Genomic DNA, 16,847 nt, shown 5'->3' on the forward strand with positions numbered 1-16,847 from the left:
TACTATACTGTAGGCAGTCACAAAAGTTATTTGAATGGTTTCTTTGCCACAGTGGTCACAGGCTGCAGTGTCGGCCATGCCAATGCTGAAAGCGTAGGCGTTGGTAAACGCAACGCCCAACAACAGCGTACATAAAGTGGTCTGCTCGGCAAAGCCACGGCTATCAGCCCTACGCCGTGGACCGCACGGGCAGCTGGTGCTAGAGATAGCAGATGTTATACGCCACCTGACAGTAAAAGGGCACCAAATTACATTTCAGTGGTTACCCAGTCACTGCGGACTCATCGGCAATGAACGCGCCAATCAAGCTGCCCACTCAGAAGACCATTAACTCTTACTACCGCTTTTTAGAGCAGATGCTGCACGAGAGCTCCGCTGACTTGCTCGCCAGCAAACCATATCACAATAGAATCACCCACGCTTCAAGAATGCCCGGCAATCGATTAACATTGTGAATAGAGTACGAGGTACTAGGCTATGGGAGAGTATCAAGCCATCTCGTGGGCTAACAGTTGATGTAGCCGTGGTGACAAATATCACGCCGTGAACGACTGTCTGCGACAGGAGTTCGTACACGCAGCCAGCCATTAAAAGCACGCTGGGGTAAGTCATCCCAAAAAACTTCCATAATAAATCTGGTTATAGTGCAGAGTAATGTTATTTATTCAAAACAGTATGACATTGTCTCCTCCACGGAAGGGACTGCGAAAATCAAAACTTGTTTGTATATAATCTTTCAACCAAACGAGTGGAAGCAACTGAAAATGCTCAGCCTGATGCCGTTTGAAGTGTCTGCTCTGCATTCTTGACCAAGTGGGGGGCATATTCAATCACAGGAAGCGTCGGCAGTAATATCAGCGATTGACAAATAAAAAAAAATGGCAGCATATCCACGGAGTGAATGATGCAGAGTGGGGCGAAGCATCCGTCCGTCCATTCGTTCTGGCTTCCGTCCGTCCATGCGTGCGTCTGTGTGGCCGCCCGTGCGTCCATCCGCCCGTCCGTGCGTGCGTCTGTTCGTGCGTCGAACGTCCATCTGTGCGTCCGTTTCTGCGTTCGTTCACGCATCCGCTACTGCGTCCGTCCATGCGTGCATTCGTCCGTGCAGCAATCCGTGCGTCCGTCCATGCATCTGTCTGTGTGTCCGTTCGTCCATTTATTCAACACTCCAAGTACCACCATCTCGCGTCTTTTCATCATATATTCCTCATATAGAAGCACCGCCATCCAGCGGACATTCCAAGGACTGAACGAGAGGAGGCACACGCACACTTTCTTACGGCTTGCGCTTCGTGTCTACTTCCCACCTTTAACCACCTCGAGTGGGAGGAACGCCGCTTGCTAGACGCAAGCCGGACGCGCTCACATCGGCTCCTGCTTTTTTAAATGTTTTTGACCGCAAATTTGCCGATCGACCTCGGTTTTTCGACTCATCTGATCCAGTTTCTTTCAAGGATCGAGTGGATACCCGACTTTTGCGGGTAGGTCAAGCTTTCGAACTTTTATTTGGGTGTTTCACCCTGTGCCACGTTGGCGCTCAGCTCGGCCTGCCGAGCGAGACGCTTCGAGAATGCTGCTCGAGGAGATGGTCTTCGGCGAAGAAATCTCCAGGCAGGAGGATGAAGCCTCCGGATGGATTGTTGTCCACTCTCGGAAGAAGCAGCGTCAGGATTTTACGCCCGGCGACAGCCCTGGCCCCAGTGCCGGTCATCGTGCCGCCCGTCTAGCGCACCCGAAGGGGCCGATAAACAAGCTCATCGCCGCGTCGCGCCTGCCGCGATTGCCTAAAGATCACTACCGGGTTGTCGTACGTCCCAAGGGAGGCATAGATGTGCGCAAGGTCAGTGGAATCAAGGTTACCCAAGCTTTGGTGATGGCTGCTTGTCTCGGCCCGCCGCAGGCTGAGGAAGATATTGTTTATGCCAATGAAATGCAGAACATTTTTGGGATCAGCACGCCACACGCTAGGAACGCAGAAGCCTACGCTAAAGTGAAGCAAATTCGAGTGGGAGAAACGCTCCATGAAGTCTCTACTTACGTGATTCCACCCGGGGATACGTGCAGAGGAGTTGTTCGCGGTATGGACCCTGAGCTCTCTGATGACCGGCTTGGTGAGCTCTTCGTGCACGCAAGAAATCCGAAGGTTCTTGGAGTACGGCGCATCAAGAAAACGCCCACGGTGATCGTCCTGTTTGACGGTATGAAAGTTCCAAACTACGTCATGTGTGGGACGAACCGGATCCGGTGCACGCTCTACCGACGACAAATCGACGCCTGTCGAACCTGCGGAAAGCTGGGACATCGCTCGGGCGTTTGTCCCACTCCTACAGTCATCACCTGCCCGGACTGTGGGGTCTCATCGCCCCCTGAGAATCATACGTGCCAGCCGAAGTGCTCCATCTGTGGAGGAGCGCATCCGACGGCGGATCGGGCCTGCCAAAGCAGGTACCAGGTTCCCTACATCGTTCGGCGTAGAAGGCGACGACGGAGAAAAGCAAACAAGCGGCGCGCGGAGTTCGTGCCACAGCAAGCTCCCGGGCTTGGATTCAACCTTGATAACCCTGGGCGGGGTGCGGGTCACCGCTCTCGCTCGAGGGATAGGTCTGCCTCCTGTGCCCGGATTCAGCAGGAACCTACCTGGGCTGAACGAGTGCGCCCAAAACGTGAGTCTCGCACTATCGTGCAGCGCCAGTTGCCAGAGCAAGCTACGGCTAGAATACAGCAGCTAGAGCGTGAGAATGCAACTCTGAGGAGTGAGCTTCAGGAGATTAAAGCATTAGTTGAGGAGCTTAGGCAGCGCGAACGCACGCCGGAAGGGGCGGTGAAAGTGCAGCAGGCCGAGGCACAACCTAGAGGCGGTAAGCGAAAAGCCGCTGACCCTCCGGTAGATATCGAGAAGGAGTTCAGTGACTTTAAACAGGAAATTATGGGGGTTGTCCATGAAATTAAGGAAGCCATCGCTGGTGTCAGCTCTGTCATCCAGTCCCTTTCTGCAAGGGTGGTGGTGGTGGAGCAAAACCTAAGTAGTAATCATGGCGAAGCTAAATAAAACATTTGTCATTTGGCAATGGAATTGCGCGAGCTTCCACAGGAAGAAGGCAGTCTTGCAGCAGTTCGTCAGCTCACAGGAGAATAAGCCAGCCGTAATACTCCTCCAGGAGACCCTTAAAGGAGAGGTGGCCCTCCGGGGTTATCGCTCCGTGGCCTGCTGGGGGGAAGGAAAACACGGGGTCGCCACCCTCATATCCAAAGAGTTCTCCTTTGAGGTTCGCGATGTACGTCCAGACCTAAAGGTGGAACACATACTCATTGAGTTAATCCCAAACTCTCGGCTTAAGGAGCACCTATTCATTCTCAACGTTTATAGCTCACCATCTGATACTCGGGAGACTTTTAATGCGCTTCTCTGCAAAGCCTCCAAAATCGCGGGCTCGGCTCCGTTGACAGTTGCTGGCGACTTCAATGCGCAACATCAGACATGGGGCTATATCAATAATACGGCTAAGGGGCGGGCGCTTCTGCAGCATACTACCAATCTTAATATGTTACTAGTTACTGATCACAACTTTCCCACACGTCTCGGCAATTCTGCAGCAAGGGACACCACGCCGGACCTGGCTTTTGTCAGGAACGTCGAGTGCCCTTTCTGGCAGAACTTGCATGAGAACTTGGGGAGCGACCATTTCATCGTGTCTATCTCCCTCGATGTTAAAGCACCGCCGCCGCGGGTTTTCAAAATTGTTGATTGGGATGCCTTTCGGGAACTCAGACAAAGCGATGAAAAAGAGTACGATGACCTTGGCCAGCTACTTGAGCGTCTTAAGGCAGATGTTAAAGCTGCCACTAAGGTGGTGGAGACGGATCTTAAAACGGAACGCATGGACAGCCGCCTAGCGAGGCTCCTTGAAGCCAAAAACTCCTTACTTAACAGATGGCGTACGCAGTGACTCAACAGGCGGCTCAGAAAGAAAATTGCTCTGCTCAAACAGGAGATTGAATCGTACAGCCAAACCCTGGCCAGACAACAATGGGATGAGGTCTGTAACGCTGTCGATGGGCAGATGCGGTCAGGGGCGAAATGGAACATTCTCAAGCACCTCCTGGGAGATAAGCAAACTAAAGATAATCAGAAACACACTGTTGATCGGCTCATTCACAAGGAGAGGTCTGCTGGGCTCTCCAATGATCAAATCTTACAACAGCTGGCGGATAGGTACCTCCCCCTGGGGGCTACCACGGATGCAGACTACCCGGATTTCTCTGGTCTGGAGGATGCGGAGCTGGACTCCCCCTTCAACGTGGCAGAGATCAGGGCGGTCCTTTTTGATCTCAATGGAAAATCGGCTCCCGGGCCGGATGGTATCACTAACAGGCTACTTAAAAATCTGGACGATAGATCCATTGAGCTACTAACTGACGAGGTCAACCGGGTTTGGGAGTCGGGGCAGGTGCCGAAGGAGTGGCGAACGGCCTCTGTCGTCCTCATTCCCAAGCCTGGTAAACCTCTCGGGCTCGGCACGCTTCGACCGATCTCGCTCACGTCTTGCGTGGGTAAGGTCGCGGAACATGCAATCCTTAACCGAATCTCCCATCACATTGAACAAAACGAGCTCTTCCCTTTCAATCTCAATGGCTTTCGTCCCGCGCTCTCTACGCAGGACGTTATGAAAATGATTAAACATCAAATTCTCGACATAGACACCAGATATGTCCGAGGGATTCTTGCACTCGATCTGGAGAAAGCTTTCGATAATATCTCACATCCTCACATACTGGATTCGATCTCTGAGTTGGGATTGGGGGCCCGCTTTTACGGGTTCGTCCGCTCTTTTCTCAGGGATCGCGTTGCCAGCATTCGGCTCGGGGACCTCTGCTCCAAGGTATTTCACCTTGGACCTCGGGGAACCCCTCAAGGATCGGTCATTTCGCCGCTAATTTTTAATATCGCGATGAGGAAACTCTCGCTCAAACTCTCTCGTATCGACCGCATCGGACATGCGCTGTATGCGGACGATATTACTATATGGTGCACTGGGGGTAGGGACGGAGACGTTGAGGAGTCCCTCCAGCAGGCCCTCAGGTGCACGGAGGAGTTTTTGGATAGCACGGGGATGCACTTGTCGACCGCCAAGTCGGAGCTCCTCCTGTACACACAGCCGGAGAAACGCAAGTTCACCACTATTCCATTTCCGCCGGAAGAGATCAGGATCAAAATTCACACACGGTCAGGGCAGGCCATCCCCCGTGTCGATAAAATTCGGATATTAGGCATGTTCCTGGAGGAGCACGGAAGTAACTCCCATACTCTGACTCGTATTGCGGCAAAGGCGGAGAGCATGGTCAAGCTTATACTTCGGGTGTCTAACAGGCGTGGAGGGCTTTGTGAGGCCAACCTCATGAGGCTTTTCCATGCCTTTCTTATGAGTCACATTAATTACATTGCCGCAGCGCATAGGTGGGAAAGGAAAGAACAAGGGAAACTGGATGTGATTATTCGAAAGTGCATTAAGAGGGTCTTGGGCCTTCCAAACAACACAAATGAGGAAAAGCTCAAGGCTCTTGGTATGCATAATACATTTAGTGAGATTGCAGAAGCGCAACAAACAGCACAAGCTGCACGACTGTTCTCTTCCAAAGCTGGGAGACGCATCCTGGAGTTTCTGGGCTGCGAACCAACTATGGTAGCAGACAAAAAGATACAGCTTCCACCCAAATTGAGGGAGCAGATTACGGTCTCACAAATTCCTAGAAATGTTCACCCTCTCTACAATGTCGGCCGCCGGGCCGCTAGGGCTAGGTCGCTCCTCAGTTCCGCCGCTGCCACCCCTGAACTTGTGGCGTTCGTTGACGCAGCACAGTATCCCGGCACATCCAATTTCGTGGCTGTGGTCACTGACCTTCACGTTAAAATCCTCACAGCAGCATCTCTTCGAGATACCACGCCGGCTAGGGCAGAGCAGGCTGCTATAGCAATGGCCGTGGCGATTCCCATGCGCATGCGCACTTTCACTGATTCTCGAGCTGCTGCACGAGCGTTCATGACCGAGTCAGTCTGTGAGCAGACGGCCCATTTTCTTACCAAAAGACCACATTGCACGGAAATCGACGGCCACATCACCTGGTTTCCTGCCCACATGGGCAAGGATGTCCACCCTGTTATCCCCAATGCCAATGAGCTTGCCCATGCCCGAGCACGCGAACTGTCCCACCGTGACGGGCAATCGGCATCTAATTTTGGGGATGGCATCCGGCAGCTTGATTCGCTCCTCACCTTTAACGAAATTTGCAAAAATTATCAATTGGCCAGGCGTAGCTTTCCGCTCCCGCACCCGCAACTCTCTAGGGCCCAGTCAGTCACTTTAAGAATGCTGCAAACGGGTACTTACCCGTCGCCTTTAGTGTACAGCAAGTTTATCGACAGCATAAAGCCGCAATGCCCTCATTTCGAAGAGAGACGTTGCACGTTACCCCACATGCTCTGGCAATGCGCGGCGCTGCGCGATGGCGAGCCTCTCAGCACAGAAGCTGCCTGGAGGACGGCAATTACCAGCTCGGACCGAGAGGTCCAAATCCGGGCTGTCCAGAGGGCCCGCAATTTGGCGGAGGGGCTCGCTCTTCCTGTCCCCACGTGGGTGCGGCCCGCAGCCGACCCTCCCTCTTGAGGGGAATCGGCTCCTCAGGACAATTTGTAAATAAAGTTCATTGACTGACTGACTGACCACCTCGAGTTCATGGTATACACTAGTTCACTGTATTCATGGCACTGCGGCCCAACGCTCGCTAAACCTTTCTAAAACCAAGGAGGTTACGCCCAGCGAGTATAACGTCGCAACCCTTTCTTGTCAGATAGTGCTCAATGTACATCCCAATGGCTGCTAATGGGGATCGCAGCGTGCGCGTTCACTAAAAGCCGAATGATCCTGTCTCTCATTTCCCATTAGAAGCCATCGGCATGTACATTGAGCACTATTTTTTATTGTTCAACAACGCAAAGAAGAAATCTCTTACCGGCACCACCTTGGAGATCAAAATGTTATACTTGTTACACACTACAACGGCTACGAGGGACGAACAGGTGCCGCTATAAGGAGTTTCGCCCCAAAATATAGGATTATAGAAAAGATTGCAGGGACTCAATGCTTCCTGCGTAACGCCGCAGTGCTGTCACTGCAACCAGCTTTTGCAATGTAAGTACTTAACGTGTCATTTTGCCATGACTTTTTCACAAAATTTCCAGTTCATTTAAATTCGCACTGTGTACAACGAAGCGCCAAACACAAGCTTGTTCACTTTTCTAACGTTTAAAAAATATTGCCAACCCCTAATGCTAACTCATAATTGGCCGATATGAACTATCCTTCAAGTGACTGAGCCCCGCTGCGGTGGTATAGTGGCTAAGGTACCCGGCTGCTAACCCGCAGGTCGAGGGATCGAATCCCGGCTGAGGCGGCTGCATTTCTGATGGAGGTGGAAATGTCGTAGGCCCGTGTGTTCAGATTTGGACGCACGCTAAAGATTTCCGGAGCCCTCCACTACGTCTCTCATAATCATATGGTGGCTTTGGGACGTTAAACTCCACTCATCAATCAATCAATGCAAGTGACTGACATTTCGTACACGACGCCAAACCACATTTCACGAAGGTCTGGCAATGCTTCGCATCGCACTGCAGCTTGTTTCGCCCGGTGCATGCGCACAAAAAATGAAGCTTCCCTCGTGCACGGAAGATTGCAGGCTCGCCATACCTCACAGCAGCTGTTTTCAGGTCATGCGCAAGGCGGTGCATATAGGGAAAACTTGCGGCTTCCTTTGCTTAGGCCGAGTGTGTGTGTTGTTTCTCCCTTTGAATTTTCATAGCAAAGTTTTCGCTATAGCAAACAAAACAGTTCTGAGAAAGCCGGCGTTCTGTAGTCTGTTGGTCTGGACCCCAAAGCTTGTCTTAATGATAGGTTGATAGAAATGACAGGACTGAGCTGGAATGGGAATACGTTTATCACAGGAAAAAAAAACAGAAAGAAAGGTTAGAAGCTGGTGGGTGCGGGGCTATACTGGTCTCTGGAGCCTGCCGTACGTTATTCTGGAGCGCCACGTGGGCCTCGTTTTCCTCACCAGTGAGCGATATGCCGCACTGTTTCGTCCTGAATTTTGGTGGCAAAATCTGAAGTGTTAATTTTCAGTGGCATTAACACACATTCATGGGATGTTACTGAGATAATATAGCTAGTGGAGCTTAAGAAGTTAATCAATAGGCGTAAGGTAGCCGACATCAGAAGGTATAAAATGGAGAGAATTGAGCAGTCTGTAAAAAGCGGCAGAAGCCTAAATGTTGCTAAGGCAAACTTGTGCATAGGCAAAAATCGGATGTATGCATTAAGAAATAAGAAAGGCGATGCCATAAATAATATGGAGAGGATAGTTAAGATGGCAGAGGAGTTCTACAGAGAGCTGTACAGAAGTCAAAAGAACCAGGATGGTATTGTGAGAAACTATAATAGTCCAAGAGAATTCGACATCCTACTACTAATGACAGGGGAAGTAAAGAAAGCTCTAGAAGGAGTGCAAAGAGGCAAAGCTGCTGGTGAGGATAAAGTAACAACTAACCTCCTGAAAGATGGTGGAGAAATTGTGTTAGAAAAAATAACCACCTTATATACAAAGTGTCTCTTGACGGGAAGGGTACCAGAATATTGAAAGAACACCAACATCATCTTAATCCTTAAGAAAGGAGACGTCAAGGGCTTGAAGAATTACAGGCCGGTCAGCTTGCTGTTCGTTCTCTACAAAGTATTTACAAAAGTAATAGATAATAGAATTAAGGCGACATTAGAGTTCAATCAATCGAAGGACCAAGCAGGATTTCCTACAGGCTATTTCACAATAGACAATATTCATACTATCAATCAGGTAATAGATAAATGCGTGGAATACAACCAATTCTTTTACATAGCCTTTGTAGATTTCGAGAAGGCGTTTGACTGAGTCGAGACATCAGCAGTAATGCCGGCACTACGGAATCAGGGCATCGAAGCAACCTTCATAAACATACTGGAAGAAATCTACAGTGTATCCACAGCCACCATAGTCCTCCGTAAAGAAAGCGACAGAATCCCAATAAAAAAGGGAGTAAGTCAGGCAGACACGATCCCTCTAATACTATTCATAGCGTATTTACAGCAGGTTTTCAGGGTCCTTGGTTGGGAAGAGTTAGAAATAAGAGGTAATGGAGTTAAGTCACAATCCAAGAGTTGGCAGTTCTCCACACCATCGGCAAGAACCAGCGTATGTGGTTGGATGGATCTCATGTTCAAAACGCGGGTACGGGTATGTATTTGTCTGCAGGCGTCGCCACTGATGCGACTGTTTTGGAAATGTAGCCGCTTACCTGTCACCTTCGTTTCCTGTGCATGTTAATTTTTTGGCTGGATGTGATTTCTTGAGCATAAATATGGACGCTTACAAAGAGGGTTCAACTGAAATCGATGACTACGCATCCAGCAATGGAAAGGAAAATGATAGGCGTAAGCTGAAGAGGCCGGAACAGAGCTGAGTGGGTCAGGAAGCAATTTGGCGTTTAGGACCTCTTAGTCGTAATGAAAAAGATTGCGCATGGGCAGGGCATAGTAGCAGGTATGTAAGATGGTCACTGGTCACTTTGAGTAATAAATTGAATTTATAAGAATGAAAAGGTGCGAGGGTGAGACAGAAAGTCAAGTGAGTAGATGAGGTTTAAGAGCTTGCGGATATTACTTGGTCGCAGCAAACACAGGACCGAGTTGCAGTGTAGAGGCATTTGTCGCCTAGTGGACGGAGTCAGGCTGATTCAAATGTTTTTAGTCATGATGATAGCGAAACTACTAGTGCACAAAAGAACACTGATGAAGTGCATTGTTTTGTGGTCAATTTATTCGCCCATGACCTTTTGTGGATTACTATTATCTCCCAGTACGCTACGCCGTACACCTCCTCTCTTTCTTTGTTTCCTTCTCCTCCTCACCACAACTTCCCATCAGCTTCCCATTGTTGTGCTATGATATACACAGCTCCACCCTCTCTCATCCTTTCCCTCTTCTTTCTCACCCTCACATCTCTTTGCCTCACTTTTGTTTTGTTTCTTTAAATTGCAAATCAATTTTGTGAAATCATGCAATGTGGCGAAAGAGTCACTAATACTTTATCGCGAACTTCAGAGGTGCATCCACCCAATGTCCGCCATGTATTGTCCTTTATAGCCGGGGAGTAATGCACCATGCAGTCCGACGCGATAAGCTTTTTCACGAGATGACCACAATGGTTTTTAAGGTCTCGAAATCTTTCTTAAAAGGGAAAGTGGCGTCAGTGACGCCGACAACTCGCCCCGCTATTTTAATGATGAGTTCGGTGGACCTTTTGAGCTTTGCCGTGACTGACCTTTTGAGGCACCTTGTTGTCTGAGCGGGCGATTCCTCACCAAGCGGTATTCACACAATAAAGATTCATCTTGGTGCTACAGGCAAGTGGAGTGGCCACGCCCCAATGTTGGACGTTTAATAGGGCGGCTGTAGGCGTCACCCTCGGAAGTAGTGTGTCACCTGTGAGTGAACCACGTAATCTGGACCCATTCCCTGATCTAGGGATCTGAGGAGAATGTACACTTCATAGTGATCCATTGTCCTAATTGGCCAGAGTTTTCTCGCCATGTATACAATGTAACAAATGCTTTGGTAAGTTTGCTCATTGCAGCCTGTACCTCTTCATCCATGGTCTTCGGTGGCTGCGAAGGGTGGTTTCAAGACCCACTAGCTTGAACATGTACATTGCCAAGAAAACTGGAAGAACATCTCAGCTTCGCCTTCAAAAGTAGAATGCGACAACATTGCTCAAAAGTACCAAAAAAAAAACGTCTGTGCGTGTACCAATGGCCGTTTCAAACTGAGTGTTTGCAAGAATTACACTGGGGAATTGATGACTACGCGCCAGTAAACATGCCAAACATGCGCAGATGCACGCAAGAATAAGGGTGAACAGCTTTCGCCAACCAATCGTCGCGCGAGTGACATGGTCTTACGCTTAGCGCAAATCTACGATTCTGCCAGTTTCTGCCGCGCAACATTACATGCTGTAAGAAGATTCCTCCCATTACGTGATATTCTTATAGATTTTTTTTTGTTGTCAAGCAGTTTTACGCACTGGCATGGCGCCTAGGTAGAATACTTGTTTGTCACGAAGATGGACTCGTTTTATTTCTCACTTGAATAAAATATTTTTGATTATTTAATCATTTGTATATAATTTATTTGACTTTTTGCTCACGGAAATCGTCGATCTTGCGCGCACAGTCAACAAAACTATGTGTAAACGTGAAAGGATAGAGCGACGAAAATGGACAAAGCGTTTACTTTGACGTTTGGGCAACCCATACGCGCTTTGCTTGGAAGAAAAGCCACAAGAATTGCACAACGAATAAAGTACACCTTAAATAGGCAGCGAGAGTAGATTGTCAGAAGCGCCACGTCACTACTGTTTTGCGTGTGGGTATATGATGAAACTCCTGTGCAAGTACCACATTTTGACACACAAGCTTAGTCGCAGATCTGGGCTTGATTGCGAAAGAACTGAAACGTTCAAACGCAGCACATAAATGCCGTGAAGGCTAGTTTTGATTTCGTAACGTTACGTTGTTACGCCAATCTGTGCTGTCGATAAACGTATCTGTTGCTTTTGTAAACATTTATTGCAGGCTTTCTGGTTAACCTCCCTGCATTTCTGCACAGCATCTCTCTCTTTTTATTGCAGGCGCAAGCTCACATTGAGAAAGACAGCGTGCTCGTAACTTCAAGTGGTGGAGCAGTAAAGAGTGCCGGCCATGACAGTGACGTACACGGCCGAGGTAGCCACATCCAAGGGTTTCGGATGCTTCTGGAGGTTGCTTCTCAGGGGAGTGCTGTGTTGTCGTGCTACAATAATTCGATTTGATTTCTTGCAGCCCCTTTTGAGATAAAAGCTACAATACAATCCAGAACCTATCGCGTATATTAGGGCAAGAAGGGGGACATTAGGTGACTTGACCCATCTGCTCCACCATGTGCGTCGCGTTCAAGGAGACACAATCCCAAGGTTCGTTTTAAAAGAATACGAAAGGGAAGAATGATTTATTCACGTATTAAAGGGGTCGTGAAACGATCGCTGTAAAGCGACAGTATCAAGTACTGTAAATCGTTAAACCTTTTTTTTCTAAACACAATGCGAAGCCACCGGCGTCCACACGCACTAACTAGGTGACGTCATCATAAGGAATGCTTTGCATATCGAGGAACGCGGAACTGTTCGGTACTTGCGAGTGCATGCAACTGGGACACTCATCAGCGTCTTTGTCATACGCAATCGGCACTAACTTGAACTCTGACGTCATATTAAGCAGCGTCCTTGTGGGACACGGATCGCTTATGGCAGGCGCCGATGAGCGCCTCGTGCGCGTGCTCGATATGCCATAGAGTTCCGCGTTCTTCGATAAGCAAAGCGTCTATGCAGGTCCACTCGGGCTGATGACATAGTTGGTGCATGCAGCTACTGATGGTGCCGCATTGTCATTGTAAAGCGGCCGTTTCACGACCCCTTTAAGTAAAATTTCGCAATCCTAGGAACGCCATTATTAGCGCGAGCCGACACTTGGTAATCGAGAAAACGCGAGGAAAGAAAATGTGGGTGTAAACGCGACCTTTGAGATTCTCGCAACAAACACCATGACGTCGAAGATCTTCACGAAGTCCACTAGGTCCTACGTCATTCCTGTAATGGGTAAAATTGAAGTACAACTTCATCTTTGGGGGCCATAGACATGACGTACAAAGTTTCAGGAAATTTCATCGAGTCAATGTCGCGAAAGTACGAAAAATATATTTTGGAATTCATGACATCCCATACAGAGAGTTCGGCGGAAAATTTCAAAGTGCGATTTCAACCTTTATTTTCTGCTCTAGTAATGAAGTTATGATGGTGAAAGTAGTGGCATTAGAGTTGCTCAGTTTATCAATCTGTTGAATGCCGTGTCGGTAGAAGCACGCATTCCATCGTGAAACGTAATGGTTTGTTTAGTTGGTATACTCGGCGAGAACTTTTTTGGCACTTAAGGGAAAGCTATGGAGGTGGAGCTTCTGAACATGTAGCACTACGCGAAGTAGTCCGTCTTGGCGCGCTTCTCGTAACGCTGTGGAAAGTGACGGGGGCACACCATTTACGTTGCATGTAGATGCAGTAGCCGTTTAGCGTTTGAGGTGCTTGTAAAAAGGCGCGACTTTCTCACGCGTTCAAAAAACGCGAACTCGCAACGAACAAATTTAAATTCGACTGTCTCAATTGTGGGAGCTGCGTCCTGTTTCAAATAGCTCGATGATTTGTGGGGTTTAACGTCCCAAAACCACCATATGATTATGAGAGACGCCGTAGTGGAGGGCTCCGGAAATTTTGACCACCTGGGGTTCTTTAACGCGCACCGAAATCTGAGCACACGGGCCCACGACATTTCCGCCTCCATCGGAAATGCAGCCGCCGCAGCCGAGATTTGAACCCACGACCTGCGGGTCAGCAGCCGAGTACCTTAGCCACTAGACCACCGCGGCGGGGCCAGTTTCAAATAGCTCCACGTAGAAAAAAAAAATAAAGGAACACTTCTGTATTTCAAGGTGAAAATACGGGTGCTGTTATAGAAGTACATTTACTGGTGGTAGGATGCCCGCGATTTGGCTCTGTACCCTTCGCTACAATGCCAAGAAAAGTTGTCGCTTAGTGTAGCAGTAGTGGGGCGCGCACGCCGATGCTGTGATCGCACGGTTAGAGAAACAGAAGAGGAAAGCGAGCTTGGCCGCTTGGGTTATATAACCACCAGTGGGGACGTAGGTTTCGGTGAAGCTGCGGTGGCGCAGTCCCTTATCGGAAGCGCGTTGCAGCAAGAGGCCGTGTCAAGCCGCGCTAACCAGTGACGAGACGGAGGCTGCGCAGGTTTGTGCGCAGTGGTCGCCACAAATCTAAAGCAAATCATTGTTTCACTTTGGTGTCCTTTTGAAGCACCTGTGATCGTGGAGCGCCGTGGATGCACATGGAGTACGTCTGTTCTCATTGTGCGTGATAGGGACGGCTTAATGCTCTCCCACAGTAGAGAACAAAGTGGTCTAAATCGTCAAACAATTTTTCTAAACAAGAACTCCGCAACTAACAGCAAAAGTAACAAAAAAGAAGTCCACAGATGTCAGTTGCGTGTTATGGTCAGCACTGAAAGCAGACGTGATTTAAGGTTAACAATATCGGGGTTCGAGATAGTTGATACCCTGCCCCACTTGTTGGGCAAAAAAAAAAAGTAAAGAATGAGACAGATATGGTGAAGCGCAAACTTCCAACGGAGTATATATATTATAGTGATGCTGAAGCACACATGCATACTGAAACAAACTTGTTTAATAAGAGTGGCGAGGTTTCGGCTAGTTGGTAGGTCATGACGACTGTTATAGCGTGAGCTCACAACGACGACAAAAAGGACACAGCCGTCGTCCTTATGTCGGCGTTCTGAGCTCGCGCTGTAGCAATAGTAGTGCTTATGAAGGGGTCGCATCTGTTCCCACAGATCAAAATGACTGTGACTGTAAAACTGCGAGCCAGTAAAACATTAAAAGTGTCCTTTCATTGTTTTTTTCTCCTCGGGAGAAATCCTGAGCGCGTGGGCAATACGAGCCGGGTCTGGCCAGGTGCTCATGCTACGATAGCCTATAACTGTATATAAATGTAAATTACCAATGCTACAGTTGCCTAGTGCCGTGTCTACTGCACTACCGCGTATGAACTAACTACTGCCATAGATTTAGCGCCTTCTTGAAGAAAGTCTTTCCCTTCTTTGTACGTAATATCGAAGTCATGCTCGCGTGGCTGCTACAATATGAAACTTCACTATGCACAGGTACGCAGGCTAACTATAAAATTAGCAGAGTGTGTCTGCTAACAAAAAATTCATTCTCCAGAGGCTAATTTCACCCGAAATTGCGTTCATACGAGTTTCCGCTTTTTCAATGTTTTTTTTGAACGTTGAAACAAACGCCAAGTTGTTTTTTTTATTTAAACCAAGTCATTCTAAAATTTGATGCGCACTAGACGTTTTGCGTTATCTATATGAATCGTTTGAAAGGCTGGTCAGATAAGTGAGACCCGGGCCCTGTAAATACATCATAAAGCTTTGATTTTACGATTCCAGTCGAGTACCAACGTGGGCATGCCGCATCGACATGGAAAATTGACAAGCTGACACTATACTTCCTGTCTTTTCATAGCTGTATACAAAGACGCAGCTCCTGAAGTGTCTCGTTTCGCTTGCGAGTCATTCGATTTCTCGTTACCCGAGAACGGAGACGTCGTGAGGTAGGAAACACTGTAAGAGAAAAGAAGTGCACACGACATCTTTTCGTTACTTCAGTGGTAATGGTAGGTTGGAAAGTATTAAATTCTATTGAAAAGTCCCACCCAGCGAAACAAAGCCGGGCCAACCAAAAGAAACCCGTATCGTCAGATACCTACGTGGTACGTGCGTTGTATATAGGAGGCAAATTGAAACGTGATGACTTTGTTCTAAAATTTTTTGGTTAATAAGTGACTTTTTTCTAGAAAATGAATTGAACACAATTATTGAAAATCACTTGGAAGTTCCATTTGGAGCTAATGCCTCTTTTTATCATAGAAGAACAGCCCATATTGTAAATAAAGATAATGACACGTGATGATTACTGTGCAGCAGTGGCTTGCTCGTGTTTTCTTCTCCGGATCCTGATGACCTGTGATTTGTATTTCTTTGTTCAGGTGGCGGGGCAGTATCTACAAGCTAGTGTGGCCGGACCTATGCGTCTATTTGATCGCCTACTACGTGCTCAATCTTCTCTACAGGTTTGCGCTCAGCGATGACAACAAATTGTAAGTCACGGTTGGGAGGCCGCTTTGATGTTCGTCGTTTATTACTATTGTACGTATAGCGCCTAGTTGAGCAAACAAAAGCCTCGTTGTCCTGTAAGAGAGTGTTGTCCTGTCCTTCAGTGAGGACGTTGCTTGCAGAGCCACCTCTGTTACCGCGCGGCTTGTAATAAATAACACCTTGCTTAACATCTGCAGTGCATTACCGAAGGTAAGGTTCGTGTTTAGATGACATATTTTATACGGTGTGCCATAGCCATGGCCTGTGTTTATAAATTATTATATTTTGAAGCAAAACTTTCATTGTGTGTTGAAGGTATTACTTATACGGTTCCCGGAGGAGTGAAGGGCAGCTATAGTCGAGAGCTGCATGACGGCAAGAGTGGACCCGTGAAAATGGTGATCTGATCAAGGGGATGGTATGTGGAGTGTACGCAGTGCCTTTTGGTTGCTGTCCCCGTCCTTCCTTTCCTTTCCTCTTCCTCCTTCTCTTGGTCGCGCTACGAATGACGTTATTGCAGTGACGGCGAAAGGAGTATAGTGCTTCGATTGAAGCGTCACGTGTCCCTTTGGGTTGGTGCGCTACCTAAAGCTTAGCAAAGCACACGTGGATGCCTCACGTGACTCGCTGAAGAAGCACTAGCGAGAGCTCGCTTGGTGCACTCTCGGTATGACGAGACGCGTCCAGCTCATCACTTTACCTTGTGCCATGGTGTACGATATAAGGGGTACCATATTACCGCACTAAGCTTTCTAGGGAACATGACGGCGACGGCATTTACAAGGAATTCACTGGAAAGGCCTGCGTAAATGCCAACGCCATCGAAGAGTACTCAGGTTGAGATCACTTGCTGAAGTTCTTGTCACTGTGCTACTCCGTTTTGTTGTAACTACCTTGCTGGCGTGACGTGGACGCCCATATTACC

The 16,847-nt window shown here is 48.3% G+C and overlaps 1 protein-coding gene across 1 annotated transcript in view; it reads left to right on the forward strand.

Moving 5' to 3' along the window:
• Positions 1-14,915: 14,915 nt before the first annotated feature.
• Positions 14,916-16,847, forward strand: part of LOC119164562 (bestrophin-2) — a 59,122-nt gene continuing 57,190 nt past the window's right edge. Inside the window, exons 1-2 of the mRNA XM_075870338.1 lie at positions 14,916-14,923; positions 15,814-15,924. Of these exons, the coding sequence (XP_075726453.1) occupies positions 14,916-14,923; positions 15,814-15,924 (119 nt within the window). The remainder of the gene's footprint in view (positions 14,924-15,813; positions 15,925-16,847) is intronic.

This window comes from Rhipicephalus microplus, chromosome 8 (genome assembly GCF_043290135.1).
Source record: "Rhipicephalus microplus isolate Deutch F79 chromosome 8, USDA_Rmic, whole genome shotgun sequence".
Classification (NCBI taxonomy): domain Eukaryota; kingdom Metazoa; phylum Arthropoda; class Arachnida; order Ixodida; family Ixodidae; genus Rhipicephalus; species Rhipicephalus microplus.